At 36.0% G+C, this 19,261-nt stretch overlaps 1 protein-coding gene across 2 annotated transcripts in view; it reads left to right on the forward strand.

Moving 5' to 3' along the window:
• Ankrd28 (ankyrin repeat domain 28) overlaps positions 1 to 19,261 on the forward strand; it is a 159,181-nt gene that overhangs the window by 82,256 nt on the left and 57,664 nt on the right. For both annotated transcript variants that reach the window (XM_041662443.1, XM_041662442.1), the window contains exons 4-6: positions 5,030 to 5,100; positions 12,836 to 13,036; positions 15,042 to 15,129. In XM_041662443.1, the coding sequence (XP_041518377.1) occupies positions 5,030 to 5,100; positions 12,836 to 13,036; positions 15,042 to 15,129 (360 nt within the window). The remainder of the gene's footprint in view (positions 1 to 5,029; positions 5,101 to 12,835; positions 13,037 to 15,041; positions 15,130 to 19,261) is intronic.

The following is a 19,261-nucleotide window of genomic DNA, read 5'->3' on the forward strand; positions in this document are numbered from 1 at the left end:
AACACAAACCAGAGTTTACCTTTCACAACTTCAGACAATGGCCTCTTCAGGCCTCCATGCAGGGACCCCTGATCCCAGCCATACCTAGCCTCAGTGACTCTCTTCAACTGCAGAGGAAGTTTATCTTCCATGTATCCTTCATGACTCCAGAGCCAGCACCTTGTGCATGACACTGCCAGGGAGAGCTGCAAACATGGGATGAGTTCTGCCCCCCCCCCCCCCGCCTTTAACCACAGCAGCACTTGTTGTTTTTGTTGCTTTATAGGAACAGAATTTTTTTTTTCTCACAAGTTGAGAACTTTGTTAGCTGGTGTCTTGTCCTAAGGGCACCCTTCACTTTATTCCACCGCAGACTTGACCTCTTTTTAATGGTGTGACAATATTCTTAACAGTTACAGCCTCTTCCCCAGCTCAAGCCACAGCTATAACATTTAGCTTGGCAGTGTCTTTTTTTTTTCTCTCCAAACTATAAATTTTGCATTTCTTTCTACCTCATTTGCTCCTTTTCATTGTAGACTTACATATGAATGATTGCTAATAACCATGCAACAGCACTGATATTAGGCTATATTGAAATCTCTACCAAAGAAATTAGTCCATGACTTTTAAATTTAGCCTTAGGAAAGTTCTTAGGGATAAGGTTTAAAAAAAAAAAAAGCAGCCACATTATCTACCAAAATATCTGGAGTGGTCTCTAGCCTACTTGTTAATATTGCTTATCTGAAATCGCTTGCATTGGACCTCTACTTTCCCATAGCTCAAAGCCCTGTACATTACTATACTATACTATACTATACTATACTATACTATACTATACTATCATGGTCCACTAAGCTCCTATCAAGCTTTGCAAGTGTTCACTACTTTTCTAGTTTAAAGTTCCATATTCCTCTAAAAACCAGCATAGTCAAGTTGGTCAAAGCAGTAGCCTTCTCCTTGGTACCAATTTCTTTATTAGTTACTTTTCTGTTTCTGTGATAAATACCAAGACCAAGACAACTTTCAGAAAAGTTTATTTTGGACTTAGAGTTCCAGAGGGTTAGGGTTCATAATTTTCAGGACAACATGACAGCAGGTACCAGATGTAACAGCTGGAAGCTGAGAGTTACGAACTCAAATCTCAAACTAAAAACAGAAAGCAGAGTGAACTGGGAATGGCATGTTGCCTTTGAAACTTCAAACACTTGGTTCAGCAAGGCAGCATTTAAATGTCTTAACAGGACTACCAACTAGGGACCAAGTGTTCAGATGCCCAAGGCTTATGGGGAGCATCTCATTCAAACCACCACAGCTAGTATTAACCATTTCCTCATTGAAGGTGCTGTTTCTTCATATTCTTTTAGATTTTTCACAAAATTATTATTTCATAATCATTATTATTATCAATAATAATCAATGTTATTTTTAATGAGTTGTTTTAAGATTAAATTTTATAAAGCTTATAGTCAAATTTATTACAAAGTAAATAGTTCTGTGTGATGCAGCTCCAAGGCTTGTAAATAAATAGTGCTTTTTGACATCCTACATATGGTCAAGCTTTCTTAGAATATGGAGTTAAACTGACATCCACTGGAATTAATAATTCTTTTAGAAGAAGTAAAATAACAGTAAGCAATGATTACTTAATATATCTCTTTAATGATATACTAAAAATAGCTTTTTCTTTTACCCTATTTTACCCTCAGCTCTATAAAAGTATTACAAAACAAGAAAACAAAGACATCTTTTGTTAAATGCGTGACTTACAACTGAAGTTTATTCTATTATTGTAGCTGAAAAGCTAGAGGCAGAATTCAGTCTCACATTCTGTTCAATTCACATTAACTCTCCATAATTTGAATCTCTCTTCTTTCCTGTACTTAACCTCCTTTGTTACCACTATTGCTTCACATTGAGCAAAACTTGCATACACAATAATTTTTATTCTTGAATGTCCAAAAGACTAAAATTTTTTTATCACTTAAGAATAGATACTTTGTTTGGAAGCAATTAGTTTAATACTTCCATTCAAATCATATTAGCTGACTGATGAATTGTTAAGCTCCCAGCATATGGAAAGCATTACTCAAAAATTCATTTTGTTGTTCTCTCATGGAAAATAACTCTAAGTACAGAACAAGAATCTGTTGTTTCTGTCCTCAAGAGTTAGACGTAAAGTATGAACCACTTGAAAGTTTGCTTGCAACTCAAGTGTATTAATCAGCCAGGACTGTCGTTTGAAAAAAGAAAAGTTCCGTCAAGCAGGCAGCTTAAACAGCAGAAATCTGTTTTTTCACAGTTCTAGTCAGAAACCTGAGATGGAGTCATGAGTGTGATTTCTTCCTTCTTAAAAACAAAGGCTCTGTTATGTGCCTCTTCCTTTGGCTCATGAGTAGAGGCTTTCTCCCTCCATTTTCAATCAGTCTATATCTATCTACATTTCTTGTTCTTTAAAATATAAATTACTAATTCTTTGAGAACTGTGTTTTGAAGGCGGAGAAATGGTCCAGCCATTAAAATAGTCATCAATCCCGTCTCATTTAAACTGTTCTTTTTTGTCTTCAGATTGTTTGCAGTGATTTCTCCTGCCAAAACTTCTACCAGTAACCTAGCAGTAGCAGTGAAGATGGGGTCGCTAGTGTATAGTTTCTGTTTGAATGACCAGGACATAGTAAAAAGGTTAATATTTTTTTAGTGACTTTACATCTTTGTAGCTCATAGGTTTTTATCCTTTGTCATATGTGGAGCTTGTGATGATACTGCTAAAGACTGTTACAGTTTTTTTTTTTTAATTCTCTCCACAAAGAGAGTTTGTTTTGAGGTGATATAATGCTCTTCTCTTTCTCTCCTTCCATTCCTTTTTATTTTCCTTTCTTCCCATCTTCCCTGTTAACCTTTCTGACTAGTAGTCTATACTCTTGACTAGCTGTTGGACCACTTAATTTTACTCTGGCTGTATATTTTTGCATTGCTATATTGGCTTTGCTATCCAAAGTATAAATGTATAGCTAGCTAGTCTTAGGAGAGTTCTTTGTAGGACAGAGATCTATTGCCTTCAGAGGGTACACCAAAAGAGGCTCTAGGACTCTGAAACATCAAAAATGTGCTGCTTCGCTTGTGACTCTTATACATCATTATTGTTGGCTGTTGTTATTCCCTTTTTGTTTCTTAGAAACGCAGCCAAATTACTTACTGTTCTTGAAAATATGTATTAGTATATCTTTTTTTTTAAAAAAATATTTATTTATTTATTATGTATACAATGTTCTGTCTGTATGGCTGCAGGCCAGAAGAGGGCACCAGACCCCATTACAGATGGTTGTGAGCCACCATGTGGTTGCTGGGAATTGAACTCAGGACCTTTGGAAGAGCAGGCAATGCTCTTAACCACTGAGCCATCTCTCCAGCCCCCTGTATTAGTATATCTTGTTTGTTAGTATGCAAACCACATATAAATTAATGCATGTATGTAAGAGAGAGATCTTTTTCATTGGTACCGGCAGAGTTTTTAAATTGGCCTTTACATTATAAGAAATCAAAGCATTTCGTTAGTGCTTTTATTTTTTAGCATAATATTTTTATTATTTAGAAATTTTACATAATGCACCCTGATCACCCTACTTTAAAACTTTTAAAATATTTATCTCCTTTCTCCCTTCTCTCTCTCTCTCTCTTGTATAAAAGCTTTGGAAACAATGATTAAGGATAGCTAAGAATTTTAGCGTTTTATTCTACATACTAACAAAATAGAAACTACGTGGGTTGTTAATTTTTTTGTCCACAGATCACCATGAAAAATAGTTTTTAAAAGATTTTTGTTTGTTTTTGGGTTTTTTATTGGTTGTTTCTTTTTGAGACAGGGATTCTTTGTATAGCTTTAGAGCCTGTCCTGGAACTAACTCTTGTAGACCAGGCTGGCCTCAAACTCACAGAGATCTGCCTGCCTCTGCCTCTCAAGTACTGGGATTAAAGGCGTGTGTACTACTACCACCCTGCTACTCTCAAATTTTTAATACATGTGTTCTGCATGTTTTATAGTCTCTTGGGTTCAGGTCTTCTAAATCTACCATCAGCATATGTACTGGGTATACATATGTTATATGGTAATCTTTGTACCGAATTATTAGGAAATCTGTTTATAGATGAAGGAACTTAGGTTTAGAGGTGGTCACACAGCTACATTACAACTATAGCATAAAGTCACTGCACTTGATTATCCATCCCCTGCAGAAATTTAAAGCCAGGCAGTGGTGGCACACACCTTTAATCTCAGCACTTAGGAGGCAGAGGCAGGCGGATCTGTAGTTCGAGGCCAGCCTGGTTGGCAAGAGCGAGTTCCAGGACAGGCTCCAAAGCGACAGAGAAACCCTGTCTTGAAAGACGAGGGGAGGGGGGGCTTATAATGTAATATTTTTTTATTTTGTTGGATATTTTATTAGTACTTTTGTCCAGTAAATTTTTTTTAATTATACATACTTGATTTTTAAAAAATTCTTCTTTAAACTTTAGGTATAACCAAGTAAGACATGTAAATTGGTTTGCTTCTTTGTTTTCATACATTTGTAATCTTTGGGTCTATTTTGTACAATAACCTTATAGTAATAATGTATTTATAGTTAGATCTGTATAACTATCTTTATATTACTTTATGACATAATAATTCATTAGTAAGGGAATGCAACCAAGATTTTAAATTAATATACAATTCATCTTGGAGTAATATTGTGTTCATTTCTTTTAAGTATTTTGGGGTTAATACATCCTTTAAAGTGGTATTTGATTTTATCTTGAATATGCTCTGTATAAAGGTGACTTTTCTAGCCTAGATATAAAATGTTGTTTATTTTATTTTTAATAGGAAGAACTGATTGATTTTTTGATAATTACATCAATTTAGAAGAATGATTTTGTTTTATAACAAGGGTAACTTATTGGCAGAAAATATACAAATAATTTTTCTATCGTTATCCAATTGGGACTACATCTAACTTGAGATTTATTAAAAATAGTTCATGTAAATTATTTCAATTATTTTTTCTTCTTGTTACAGGAGCTAGAGTTAATGCCAAAGACAGCAAATGGTTGACACCTTTACACAGAGCAGTTGCATCTTGTAGTGAGGTATGATATTTCTCTTAGTAAATTGTATATAAAGAAACACTAAGTAAGCCTGCATGGGTCCATCTTTAACTGAAGAAAAAAACTACTAAAATATCTAGGCTGGTCATTTTATTCCAGAATTTGTACAAACTAAGTTAATTGTTGGATTTCTCCTTTTGTGTGTAAGGCTCTTGGAGTCTGGAGTAAACAAGAGTAGAAACCCTATTTCAGTCCCTCCAAGAGAAAGTGTTTTTCTATTTTATTTATTTATTTTCATTTTTATTGGTATTTTGCCTGTATGAATTTCTGTGTGAGGGTGTCTAATCCCCTGGAACTGGAGTTGCAGATAGTTGTAAGTTGCCATGTGGGTGCTGGGAATTGAACCTGGGTCCTCTGGAAGAGCAATCAGTGCTCTTAACCACTGAGCCATCTATCTCTCCAGCCCTACAAAGCATTTTTCTAACACATAATCCTATTTGAGTATTTTCTTTACTGCATCATAATATTCTGTCCCAAGGGTATGTTAAACATACTGTCATCAGTATATAATGACTAGTTTTAAGGATTTATTTGAACATTGAAGTTAATTTCAGAAATAATACTTTTAAGTGCATTTTTGTGACTGTCGTGTGCATATGTGTGTCTGCATTCATATTCACATGTGTGTGTATGTGAGTGTGCTTGCATTGGTATCACATGCATGTGGAGGCCCAAAGTTGACATCAGACATTTTTCTTGGTCACTATCCACTTTATTCGTTGAAATGGGATTTTTTTGGTGAATCAACTCTGGCTGGATAGCTAGCTAGCTTGCCCTGGATATTTCTTGTTTCTGCCTCCAAAGTGCTAGGATTATAGGTAGCTGCCACACCTACCTGGCTTTTTATTTTATAACGGTTCTAGGGATCCAAGCCTGGGTCTATACATACTCGTACTTCATCCAACACTGCACTGTGTCGCCAACTTTTAATTCCCTTTTCAGTTTGAAAAGTATTGTCTTAGTGAGTGTGAGTTTTCTCCCATGGATAAAAGACTCTTTCCTGCTTATAGTTTTATGCATTAAGATAACTGATATTTTTAGAAAGTTTTCTTAATGTGTTTTTTATCTTCTAGACCTTATAACACCTTTATGAGAACAGATGTTTGAAGGCAACTGATTTTTGCTTTTTCTGTCATTTTGCTGCTTCATTAAAGTGCATGAGATACTTAACTTGCCCTTTCATGTCTCTTTTTATTCAGCTTTTCATATCCCCAGAGGCAGCTAGAGTTATTACTTATATACTATCATTTTCCCTGTTGTAGAATTTTGTAAAATTGAATTAAACAATATGTACTGTTGTTTTGATTTCTGCAACATAACCTTTTTAAGATTTGTTGATGCTGCTGATATTAATAATGAGTTCCCTTTTATTTGTGAATAGTATACAGTTTGCCGTTCTGATTTCTTATTGGGTAGATATTTGTATATTTGATTTTATGGCCGTTCAAAAGAAATTTATATGAGTAGTTGTCCTTGTTGGGTTTGTTTTGTTTATGCAGCTTGACAGAGCATGTCATCTGAAAAGAGATTTTTTTTTCCTCTCTTTTTTTTTTTCTTTTGAGACAGGCTTTTACTCTGTAGACTGACATCAGACTTCTGATCCTCCTGCCTCAACCTCTCAAGTGCTAGGGTTATAGATGTGTATCACCATACCCAAGCTTGGTATGCTGTGTGATGGGGGTGAGGGGTGGGAAGTATTTTGCCGGCATGTATATCTCTGTACCACATACATGATTTGTGCCCGTGGGTACCATAAGAGGGTATCAGATTTCCTGGGACTGAAGTTACAAATGATTGTAAGCTGCTGTGGGTTCTATGAAACAAACCCAGGGCCTTTTCAAGAGCAACCAGCACTCTGAACTGTTCAGCCCTCTCTCTAGCCCCAGAAGAGGGAATCTTTATTGAGAAAATGGTGTTAAGATTTTGACCTGTAGGCAAGTCTGTGGAGTGTTGTCTTGATTGATGATTGATGTGGGAGGGCTTAGTCCACTGTGGGTGGCACATCCCTAGGCAGGTCATTCTGGTTATTTAAGAAAGCACACTGAACAAGTGGGGAAGAGCAAACAAGTAAGCAGCACTCTTCCATGACCTCTGCTTACCTGCCTCCAGGTTCCAGCCTTGAATTCCTGCCCTGACTTTCTTTCATGATAAATTTTAAGATGAAATAAACCTTTCCTCACTAAGTTGCTTTTGGGTCATGTTGTTTAGTCATAGCAGTAGAAACCCTAACTAACAGCATTCTTGAAAAGGTCTGTTTATTTTCTCTAAATGGAATGGAATTGTAGGGGCCATAGGCCTCTTTATCTTTGATACACTGCTTAACTTCCTCAGCAAGTTAGTAGATTCCTGAGCATTTCTCCAGTTCTTCTGCTAACCCTATTAAATACTACTGCTGTTTCCTGTATTTCAGACAATCTGATTGTTCTTTATTTCAAAGACCAACATTGTGCTTATGCCATTTAGTCATCCTTGAACCCTTGTTATTTTATAGATCTTCACACTTTAATGCTCTCTGTGTGCACTAGGTAGTAATATAACAATTGGGAAAAGAGCGGTGCTCAGTTAGTATCCTCTTTCTCCTAGACAGGAGCACCAAGGGGCAGTTTTACAAACTTGAATCGTGTCTTGTAAGTGATATGTGCCCGAGAGTGAAAGCTGAGTCATACAGTAGTTCTGTTTTAAATTTTTAAAGAACCCTCAAGCTAATATTCATAATGGCAGTATTAATTTTTACCTTCAGCAGTGAATGTGGATCTTTCTTTCTCTACGTCGTCCTCAATATATGTTGACTGTGACAAGCAGAGCCAGTGAGCTGTGAACTGACCAGCATCTGCTGGGAGGTCCTTCAGCTATGTCACACCTGGAGGGTGTTGGAAGTTCTAGAAGGTCCTTAAGAGCATTGGCCAGTGGCTAGCTCTGACAGTGACAGCTCTAACTCATCAACTGTGCAAGAAATTTGAAGGTCTCAGGAGCCAGAGTCACACAGTGGCCAGTTTCAGTCTGATGGGGATCAGTGCAGTGACTTAATGTCTGGGAGCTTTGTGTCAGAGAGCACAGTAAGGTCTGTGGCCACCTCCAGTTTTGTACCGATCCAGTTGGTGTTAGCTTTGCACTTCCAGGACTCACATTTTAGGGCTGATTCATTAACTTATCAGAGAATCTATCTTAGGCTTGGCTCCTATCTGAGTTAGCTGCCTTAACACAGCTTGCTAAGATTACTTTTTTTTTTTTCAAAATCACATAGAATGGTTTTACATAAAATAGTTCTAGTTATGTTCCCAGCACTGCCCGATTTACTTGCCTAGATTTATTTACTTTGACTTTATGTGTCTTGAGTATTTGACCTGCAGAGTCCAGATAAGAGCCCTTGCTCCACTGGAACTGGAGTTCCAGGTGTTTGTAAGCTGCCATATGGGTGGGTGCTCAGAGCCAAACCCAAGAGCAGCAAAATACTCTAACCTCTGAGCCGCCTCTCCAGCCTCTGTTGTTAGATTTTTCGATGAAAAGCCATTCTGAATAGGGTAAGAATAGTTTTAATTTGTTTTTCCCTAATGGTTAGAGATATTGAATACTTTTTAAAATCAGTCATTGACTGTTTGTGTCTCTTTTAACTGCTCAATTCCCTTACCCATTTGTTGACTGGCAGTTTTATTTTCATGGTATTTAATTTTTTGAGTTACTGTAAATTCTGGATATTAATTCCTTGCATGACGTGTAGCTGAAGAGGTTTTCTCCTATGATGGAGGAAGGTCATTGGTTAAATAAAAAGAAACTGCTTGGCCCTCATTGGTTAGAAGATAGATGGGAGGAGTAAACAGAACAGAACGCTGGGAGGAAGAGGAAGTGAGCTCAGACTCCACAGCTCTCCTCTCGGGAGCAGATGCCTCAGAGAGACGCCATGCTCCCAGCTCCCAGGCAGATGCACACGATGAAGCTCCGACTCAGGATGGACATAGGCTAGAATCTTCCCGGTAAGCTCACCTAGGGGCGCTACACAGATGATTAGAAATGGGCTAAATTAATATGTGAGAATTAGCCTAGAAGAGGCTAGATAGAAATGGGCCAAGCAGTGATTAAAAGAATACAGTTTGTGTGTTGTTATTTCGGGCATAAGCTAGCCAGGCAGGCGGCCGGGGTGCTGAGAACGCAGCCCGCCGCCCATTTTACTACACTCCTATTCTGTACTGTTTCCTCTGTTGATAGTATCTGTTGCTGTTAGTTAATTTTTCATAAAGTCTGATCTGTTGATACTTAAGGCTAGTTACTGTGCTGATAGTGTTTATTCAGAAAATTCTTGCTGAGCCTAGTATCTTGAAAAGTATATTCTGTTTTATTTAATTCAGTGTTTCAGGTTTTAAATTAAGGAATTTGATCCATTTATAATTTTTTTTTTGCAAAGTGAAAAATTAATCTGATTTCATTCTACCGCAGATAGATACCCAATTTTGAGAACACCATTTTTTTGAACAGGCTATCATTCTTTCAAATATGTGCTTATTGTCAAAATTAAGTGGGCATAGCTTTGTCTTTTATTTCTGAGTCCTCTTTTCTGTTGATTGTCCTTCCTGTTTTTATGTCAGTACTAGACTGTCTTTATTACTATACTGATAGTACAGTTTGGGATCAGTTATTGTCATACCCCCAGCAATATTCGTAATGCTTAGGATTACTTTGGGTATTTGTAGTTTTTTGTGGTTCATGATTCTTTGTTTTCTTTTTCTAAATATATTCAGTATGACAGTACACTTACTGATTTGTGTGATCTGTTGAATATAACATTAGATTTTTTATAGATAATTGCACTAAATCTGTATTCTTTTTTTGTAATACAGCCATTTCCACAATATTAATTCTACAATCCAAGAGTATGGAAGGTCTTTCCATCATCTGGTACCTTCTCTGATTTCCTTTTTCATTGTCTTGAAGATTTTGTTGTATAGAGGTCTGTTCACTCTTTGATTGGATTATGTTCCTAAATACTTCAAGTTTTTTGGAGTTATTTTGAATGGAATATTTTTGTAATTTATTTCTATGAGAGTACATTGGAAAATATGAAGGCCATTGGGGTATTTTTTTATGTTGGTTTGTGTATTCTGCAACTTTGCTGTGTTTATTAGATCACAGAACTTTCTAGTAAATTACATAGGGTCTTTTAAGTCAAGGGTCATGCCATCTACAAATAAAAATGATTTGACTTCTTCCTTTCTTATTTTTATCCGTCTTCTGTGTCTTTCTTTTGCTATAGCTAAGACTTTGATACTGTATTAAACAAGACATAGGAGAGTGGGCATTTTATGTTTTAGAGGAAGTGCTCTCAGTTTGTCTCTGTTTACTATAATGTATGCTATAGCTTTGTTGTATATATTCTATTAGTTTGAAGTATATTCCATCTATTCCTAATATCTTCAAAACTTTATCATGAAAGTATATTGTATTTTGTCAGTGGCCTTTTTATCAAAAATCAAAATGATTATGTGGGTTTTGTCCATAAATTCATTTATATGGTGTATTATATTTATTAATGTATGTATGTGAACCAACATTGCCTTTCTGGGATGAAGCCCACATGGTCATAATATATAATCTCCTTAATGTGTTCCTGAATTCTATTTGCAAGTTTTTTGCTGGGAGCTTTTGCATCTGTGTTCATTAAAGAAACTGGTCAGTAGTTTTCTTACTGTTTTTCCTGTGTCTTTACGTGGTTTTGACATAAGAATAATACTCACTTTATAGAATGAATTTGATAATGCTCCTTCATCTGTTTTGTGGAACAAGTTAAGAAGAATTGGTATGAGATCTTCTTGGAAGTTTGATAGACTTCAGCAGTGAATCATCTAGCTCTGGGATTTCTTTGATGGGAGAGAGGCCTTTGACTATGGCTTCAGTCTCATTACTTGTAATGAGCCTTTTTTCATTATTGATACCTTCTAAGCTTAATTTTTTGGGTGTTAGTACATTTAGAAAATCTATTTCTTCTGGATTATCCGGAGTTATATTTAGAGTATAGTTTTTCATAATAATCCCTCATAATGTTCTGTATTTTGCTGCTCTGTTGTAATGACACTCTTTTCATCTAAGAATCAACCCTGGTTGATTTTTGTATTTTGTTATTTTGATAGTTCTTTAATTTATTCCCTAAACTTTATTATTTCTTACCATCCACAGAGATATTTGCACTCCCATGTTTATTACTGCTTTAGTCACTATAGCAAAAAAACCCTAAATGAACCTAGATGCTCATCAAGAAATGAATGCCTATTAAAATCTTGTACAAATGGAATATAATTCAGCTTTAAAGAAAAATGAAATCACAATTTGAAGAAAAATGATGAATAATTTGAAGAATATTTGAATAATAATAATAATTGAGGTCACACAATTTCAGAAAAGAAAAATACTGCATATTTTTCCTCATGTGAACTCTGGTCTATAGTTTATGTGTATTCATATATAATTTATATAAACAAGCAATTATATGTATATACAGTATAATGTGTAAAAGGAACAAGAAAGGGAACATATTAGGTGATGAGGAAGGGTGGAACATAGGCATAGGACACTTACATGAAAGGATATGAAGCTCATTGTTTTTCTAGTTTTAACTCATGGATTTGGAGTGAGGGTATGGTAGAATAAATGCATAAAAATAATAATTGATATTGAAAGTAAGGCCCACAGCTGAAGTTCTTCAGCTTCAGAAGGACTCTTCTAATTGTATAAATTCACGTGATTTTTGAGTCTGACTGTTTTCATTGTGTGATGTTTTTTATTTGCAAGTTCTCAACAATAAAGTTTTAATTATTTTTTTTTTTTTGGTTTTTTTTTTCGAGACAGGGTTTCTCTGTGGTTTTGGAGCCTGTCCTGGAACTAGCTCTTGTAGACCAGGCTGGTCTCGAACTCACAGAGATCCGCCTGCCTCTGCCTCCCAAGTGCTGGGATTAAAGGCGTGCGCCACCACCGCCCGGCCTTTAATTATTTTTAAAAGGTCATAGTACTGAGATTCTGTTCTAGTTCTGTTGCTTTTTATTTTTGTATGTGATTTTGTACTTACCTACCAAAGATAGGATTATCACTGTAAGGACACAATTTTGCTGTTTAATTATGATTATATTTTTAATGCCAGTGACATAATAAAGTCCTAAGAATCCTGGCAAACGTCTGCTTTATAAAAGTGATAGTGTAAGGTTTCCGCACGTTTCTAAGGATGAATATTTGGGACAGTAATTCTTAAGTTGCTTCCATAATAATATTCCTGTTAAATAGCAGTGTAATAAAAAACTTTTTCTGTAGTAATTTAATGAACCAGACCTAGTGATTTTTTTTTCCACTTGGTAAATGTATGCATAATTTTTGAGAGATAAGAAATGCCTTTTTAAGTTTTTATATTCAATATTTAAAAGTACATGTTATTTAAGCTATACAATGTGTATGCTGATGTATTTTGCTAATAAGAAACCAGATGAACACTTAATGAAACACATGCATTTCTTTTGTTTTCCTTGTGCCTTTTAATAGAGTGCTGTGCTTTAGTGAGAAATGCGAACATTTGTTATCAGGATACATCTTTTTATGGCTCTAAGTACTACCATTCAACTAAAAATATTTTCTTAAATTGTCATTACTTATAGGTAGATTCTTTTCAGAACTTTTATTTTCTCACTATGTGTACATCTTTATAAATGCCTAAAAGTATTCACGCCTCTTGTTTATATTTTAGGAAGCAGTACAGATACTTTTGAAGCATTCTGCCGATGTTAATGCTCGAGACAAAAATTGGCAGACGCCTTTACATATAGCTGCTGCTAATAAAGCTGTCAAGTGTGCTGAGTCTTTGGTGCCGCTTCTGAGCAATGTGAATGTATCAGATCGAGCAGGGAGGACTGCATTACATCATGCAGCTTTCAGTGGGCATGGTGAGGTAAGTGCATTCAATGAGAAACTGATTCTTCCAGGCTTTGATTATTAATGAATTTGCCCCCTTTTAATTCATTCAGTTCATAGGAAAAGCAAACAAAATATCCTAGCTTTTCTTTTCTAGTAATATAAGTGTTTTCAAATTTAAAAATGTATTTAGTACTTAATACACATACACTAGAATTTCATAATGGACTAGAATGACAGCACTGTCTGCTCTAGGATAAACAAACATAAGAGATGTTTTGTCATTGTCAAGAAAGTGCAGGGAGACAACAATTTCATTGTTCTTTCAGAAGGTAGGATAATAGCAAAGAAAGGCAGTGGTGAAATCATGCTTTCTTCTATTTCATTATTAAAATAATTCCTTAGTGACAGAACCATCAAAAGAACAGATTAAGAAAATTAGTTGGGGTAGAGAGATAGTCCAGCAGTTAAGAGCACACTGGCTGCTCTTCCAGAGGTCCTGAGTGCAGTTCTCAGCAACCACATGGTGGCTCACATCCATCTATAATGAGATCTGGTGCCCTCTCTGTCATGCAGGCATACATGCAGACTGAACACTGTATACATAATAAATAATAAATCTTCTTAAAAAAAGAAAATTAGTCACGACAGGACTGAGGAGATGACTCAGTCCCTAAGTACTTTCTGTGCAAGCATGAGGACAGATCCCTAGCACCCATATAAAGAGCAGGGTGTGGTGGTGCACACTTGTAATCACAGTCAGATCTCTCAAATTTGTCGGTCAGTCTGCCTACCCAAATTGGTAAACTCTAGCTGTGAGATCCTGTCTCAAAAAAAAAAAAAAAAAGAAAGAAAGAAAGAAAAAGAATGATTAGCATGCTGGGCAGTAGTGGTGCATTGCCTTTGATTGCAGCAGTCAGGGAAGCAGAGGCAGGCAGATATCTTGAGTTCGAGGCCAATGTGGTCTACAGAATGAGTTCCAGGACAACCAAGGCCACACAGAGAAACCCTGCCCCATCGTCATAATAGGTGGAGCATGATGGAGGAAAACACCCAATATCAACTTCTGGTCTCCACATATACAAACATACACTAGCACACAACACAAACAGGTATACACTACACATAAAGTAGTTATGCTTTCATCTAGTATTGGCAAGCCTAGTTGAACCAGAGCTAGAACTTTGTCCAGCTTCACACATACTCCCCATCTTCGCCTACCTTCCTTACTTTCCTCTTTTTTTTCTTTCTTTTTTGCACTGTTTTTCCTACTATCTTCACTTCCCTTTCTTTTAAAAATGAGATATTACTATGTTCCAAACTCCTTCACACTAGGCTATCCTCCTACCTTAGCCTCTTCCAAGCAACAAGTTGCACTTGACTGTACCCAGATCCTAGTCCTTCAGTGTGCAGACCCAAAACCACAAAATTTTAGAACAGCATTCTCAAGATCGTGCAGCTGGAAGCCTAGTGGCTTCATTGTTCTTCTCATTTTAATGTGCCAAATCCATGCATCAACTGTAGCATAGATCACAAAAAGGAGAAACAATCATAAATATTATAACATAATTATTGATTCATTATGTTATAATAGACTATAAATATTGAATTTGAAATATAACATTTGAAAATAGACTTTGTAATAATTTGATTTAAACATAGTGGATCTACCATGAGGAATAAAATTAAATTTCAGACATTACTGGTATGAGACAGTTCTTTACATTCTAATAACACTTTAGGCTATAAATAGCAGTACTTTTTAAGTATTCCCAGCTTTAGACTTTCAAGGTTTGTACTTACTTAGATGTTCATAAAATATTGAATTGCAAAGGGGCATCTTAAAAGTAACTTCAGTAACACAGTGAACTCCCTCCCACGTTATCATATTATATTAAATGGCCTTTACTACTTTAGTTCCTTTCTACAACTACAGCCATTCAGTACCAAAGAAATGAAGTTAAATAATGAAGTTAAAACAAGGCATATTTATAAACAATTCATCTTCTGAATCTCCATGAAAATATTTACTTTTATTCCAGATGGTCAAACTACTTCTGTCCAGAGGTGCCAATATTAATGCTTTTGATAAGAAAGATAGACGTGCCATCCACTGGGCGGCATATATGGGTATGTACTTTTTAAATTGACTTTTAACAATATATTTAGGGGAAATAATGCATTTTGGTTTTGGCATTTATGCAATGCAACATGTAAGAGAGGTTTTTACAACAGTACACTGGATCCAGGCTATAAAAACTGAATAAAACAAGAGACATCTAAGATGATGGCCTGGGATATTTAACTTAAGATGGGTATTCACTAAAAGTTCGTTCTCATATCCATCCTTCTTTTTATTGGGTTATAAATAAATTGTGTAGATGAATTGAGAAGCATCTTATTAAACTGGAGGTATAGCTGAAATGACACTGTGTTTGCCTTGCATGAAAGAAAACTAAAACCTATTATTATGATCTAAGCACTGTGTGTGTGTGTGTGTGTGTGTGTGTGTGTGTGTGTGTGTCTTCATTTATTTGTACATGCACCTGTATATATGATGCTCTCTTTTTTCCATTGTATACTTTTAGCTCCCTTTATCGAAAATCAGGTGTTCAAAGGTTTGTGGGTTAAAGTCAGGGTCTTCTATTCGATTCCATTGGTCGACTTCTCTGTTTTTATTCCAATACCAAGCTGTTTTCAATACTGTAGCTCTGTAATAGAGTTTGAAGTCAGGGATGGTAATGCCTCTAGACAATCCTTTGTTGTATAAGATTGTTTTGGCTATCCTGGGTTTTTTGTTTTTCCATATAAAGTTGATTATTGTCTTCTCCAGATCTGTGAAGAATTTTGATGGGATTTTGATGGGGATTGCATTGAATCTATAGATTGCTTTTGGTAGAATTGCCATTTTTACTATGTTGATCCTCCCGATCCAAGAGCAAGGGAGGTCCTTCCATTTTCTGGTGTCTTCTTCAATTTCTTTCTTCAAAGACTTATACTTCTTGTCGAATAGATCTTTCACTTCCTTGGTCAGGGTTCCCCCAAGATATTTTATGCTATTTGTGGCTATCGTGAAAGGTGATGCTTCTCTGATTTCCCTCTCTGCTTCCTTATCCTTAGTGAATAGGAAGGCAACTGATTTTTTGGAGTTGATCTTGTATCCTGCCACATTACTAAAGGTGTTTATCAGCTGTAGGAGTTCTTTGGTAGAGTTTTTGGGGTCGCTTATGTATACTATCATATCATCTGCAAAGAACGAAAGCTTAACTTCTTCCTTTCCAATACTAATCCCCTTGATCTCCTTATGTTGTCTTATTGCTATTGCTAGAACTTCAAGCACTATATTGAAGAGGTATGGAGAGAGTGGACATCCTTGTCGTGTTCCTGATTTTAGTGGGATGGCTTTGAGTTTTTCTCCGTTTAATTTAATGTTAGCTGTTGGCTTGCTGTAAATAGCTTTTATTATATTTAGGTATGACCCTTGTATCCCTATTCTCTCCAAGACCTTTATCATAAAGGGGTGTTGAATTTTGTCGAATGCTTTTTCAGCATCTAATGAAATGATCATATGGTTTTTTTCTTTCAGTTTATTTATATGATGAATTACATTGATAGATTTTCGTATGTTGAACCAGCCCTGCATCTCTGGGATGAAGCCTACTAGATCATAATGGATAATTTTTCTTATGTGTTCTTGGATTCGGTTTGCCAGTATTTTATTGAGAATTTTTGCGTCGATGTTCATGAGTGAGATAGGCCTGTAATTCTCTTTCTTGGTTGGGTCTGTGTGGTTTTGGTATCAGGGTAACTGTAGCTTCATAAAAGGAATTTGGCAATGCCTCTTCTGTTTCTATATTGTGAAATACATTAAGGAGTATAGGTATTAGTTCTTCTTGGAAGTTCTGGTAGAATTCCGCATTGAAACCATCTGGTCCTGGGCTTTTTTTCGAAGGGAGATTTTTGATAACCGTTTCTAATTCTTCGCGAGTAACAGGTCTATTTAGATCATTCACCTGGTCTTGGTTTAGCTTTGGTATATGGTACTTATTTAAAAAAAATGTCCATTTCTTTTGTATTTTCCAGTTTTGTGGCATACAGGCTTTTGTAGTAAGATCTAATGATTCTCTGAATTTCCTCTGTGTCTGTGGTTATGTCCCCCTTTTCATTTCTGATCTTATTTATTTGCGTGTTCTCTCTCTGTCGTTTAATTAGTTTGGATAGGGGTTTGTCGATCTTGTTGATTTTCTCCAAGAACCAGCTTTTTGTTTCATTGATTCTTTGGACTGTTTTCTGTGTTTCTATTTTGTTGATTTCAGCCCTCAGTTTTATTATTTCCAGTCTTCTACTTCCCCTGGGCGCTTTTGCTTCTTTTTTTTTTTTTATAGAGCTTTCAGGTGTGTTGTTAAGTCCCCAATGTATGCATTCTCCGTTTTCTTTAAGTGGGCACTTAGTGCTATGAACTTTCCTCTTAGCACTACTTTCATTGTGTCCCATAGGTTTGAGTGTGTTGTCCCTTTATTTTCATTAAATTCAAGGAAGACTTTAATTTCTTTCTTGATTTCTTCCTTGACCCAGGTGTGGTTCAGTAGTTGACTGTTCAGTTTCCATGAGTTTGTCGGTTTTTTGGGGGTAGCGTGGTTGTTGCCTTCTAACTGTAATCCGTGGTGATCTGATAAGACACAGGTGGACACTGATATTTTTTTGTATCTGTGGAGGTTTCCTTTGTTTCCGAGTATGTGGTCAATTTTTGAGAAGGTTCCATGAGCTGCAGAGAAGAAGGTATATTCTTTCCTATTTGGGTGGAATGTTCTATGGATGTCTGTTAAGCCCATTTGCTTCATTACCTCCAATAATTCTCTTAATTCTCTATTAGGTTTGAAGGCGTAAGTCATAAACAATGCCACACCAGTTTGGAATTATGATTAATAGGATGGTATTTATTTAAAGGGGAAAAAACTTACAGATCACCGTCAGCCCTCTGCGCAACCAGGAAGGGAGTCTAGTCGCCAGCCGAGCAGGAAGTGAAGAGAGAGAGGAGAGGGAAGTGGCGGCTTTTTTTAAGGGAGAGAGACCACGCCCCAATGGGCTGGTATCTCAGCGGCGATAGGCTGGAGGAGTGGGAGGACCTCCCGTAACACCTCCCCCTTTTGTTTAAATAAGAGAGTTCTAAACCTACTATGAAATTATATTCAATAATTACAAATATCCTATTCTAACTAGCTTAGGTCTTGTATAATAAATAACTTGGCCAAGTCATGAGAGAAAGTAACTACATTTATATAGTCTTCAACCCCATCGAAGATCTGAGAAGGGAAATAATGTTACCTGGGTAATTAGGAAGTTCAGTAAAACAACTTCCAAAACATGCAACAAATCACAGAGACAACTAGCTACCTAGGCAATCACCCAAACTCACATTAGCAGCGTTGAAGCAACCACCATTGGCTAAGGCCTAACATAACTGACATACCATTTTCAAAGGCAAGCAACTTTTCAAAACTATCTTACCTTGTCTTGGCAGGATATGACCGTCCTGTTTTATCCATTGATGCATGCTCTGTATCTTTGTTAGTGGTTGAGGTATGGGCATTTCTTTGCCCCAAGGCCAGTTCTGCCAAAAAGAAGGCTCCAGGTGGAGTGTCTTTGGTGCTCAACATTCTCTCGGGAATAGAGTGGTGTTGCCAGGAGCGTGTCTCACTACCACAAAACTCTGAGTTAGATTAAAGGCCATTTTCTACAGCTCTTTGAAGAAGTTGAAGATTATCTATCTATACTGAGTATAATCTCTATATACTTAAAAGAACCTGATTAGTCTAATTATAAATGACAAACTTAGATGACTATTAGTCTATATAATTCTCAATATCTATCTAACTTAAAGACTAAGACAATAAACGACTGTGAAACAAATGAGGACAATGGCCTCCAAATATAAACAATGTACAAATATACATTGCAGTAGGTAAATATATATATCAATACACAAACATTATATAAGTATCTAATCAGAGGTAGAAATGTACACTGCAATATGGTAAGTATATACTATATATATGTATCAATACAATATATATCAATACATAAAAAATGTTTTAAACAGAGGTAGAAATATGCATGCATACAATAGTCAATATAATTTAACTTTGTGTCAATATACAAGAATCTATACCAATATATTTGTCTAAAAACAGTAACTCACAATTACAAATCTATTATCTCATCATCCCTCTTTTTTTTTTTCCAAAATGATCCCTGAGCTCAT

The sequence above is a fragment of the Microtus oregoni genome, unplaced genomic scaffold (genome assembly GCF_018167655.1).
Source record: "Microtus oregoni isolate MIOR12 unplaced genomic scaffold, Mior012 000013F_ref0000133, whole genome shotgun sequence".
NCBI classification, from domain to species: domain Eukaryota; kingdom Metazoa; phylum Chordata; class Mammalia; order Rodentia; family Cricetidae; genus Microtus; species Microtus oregoni.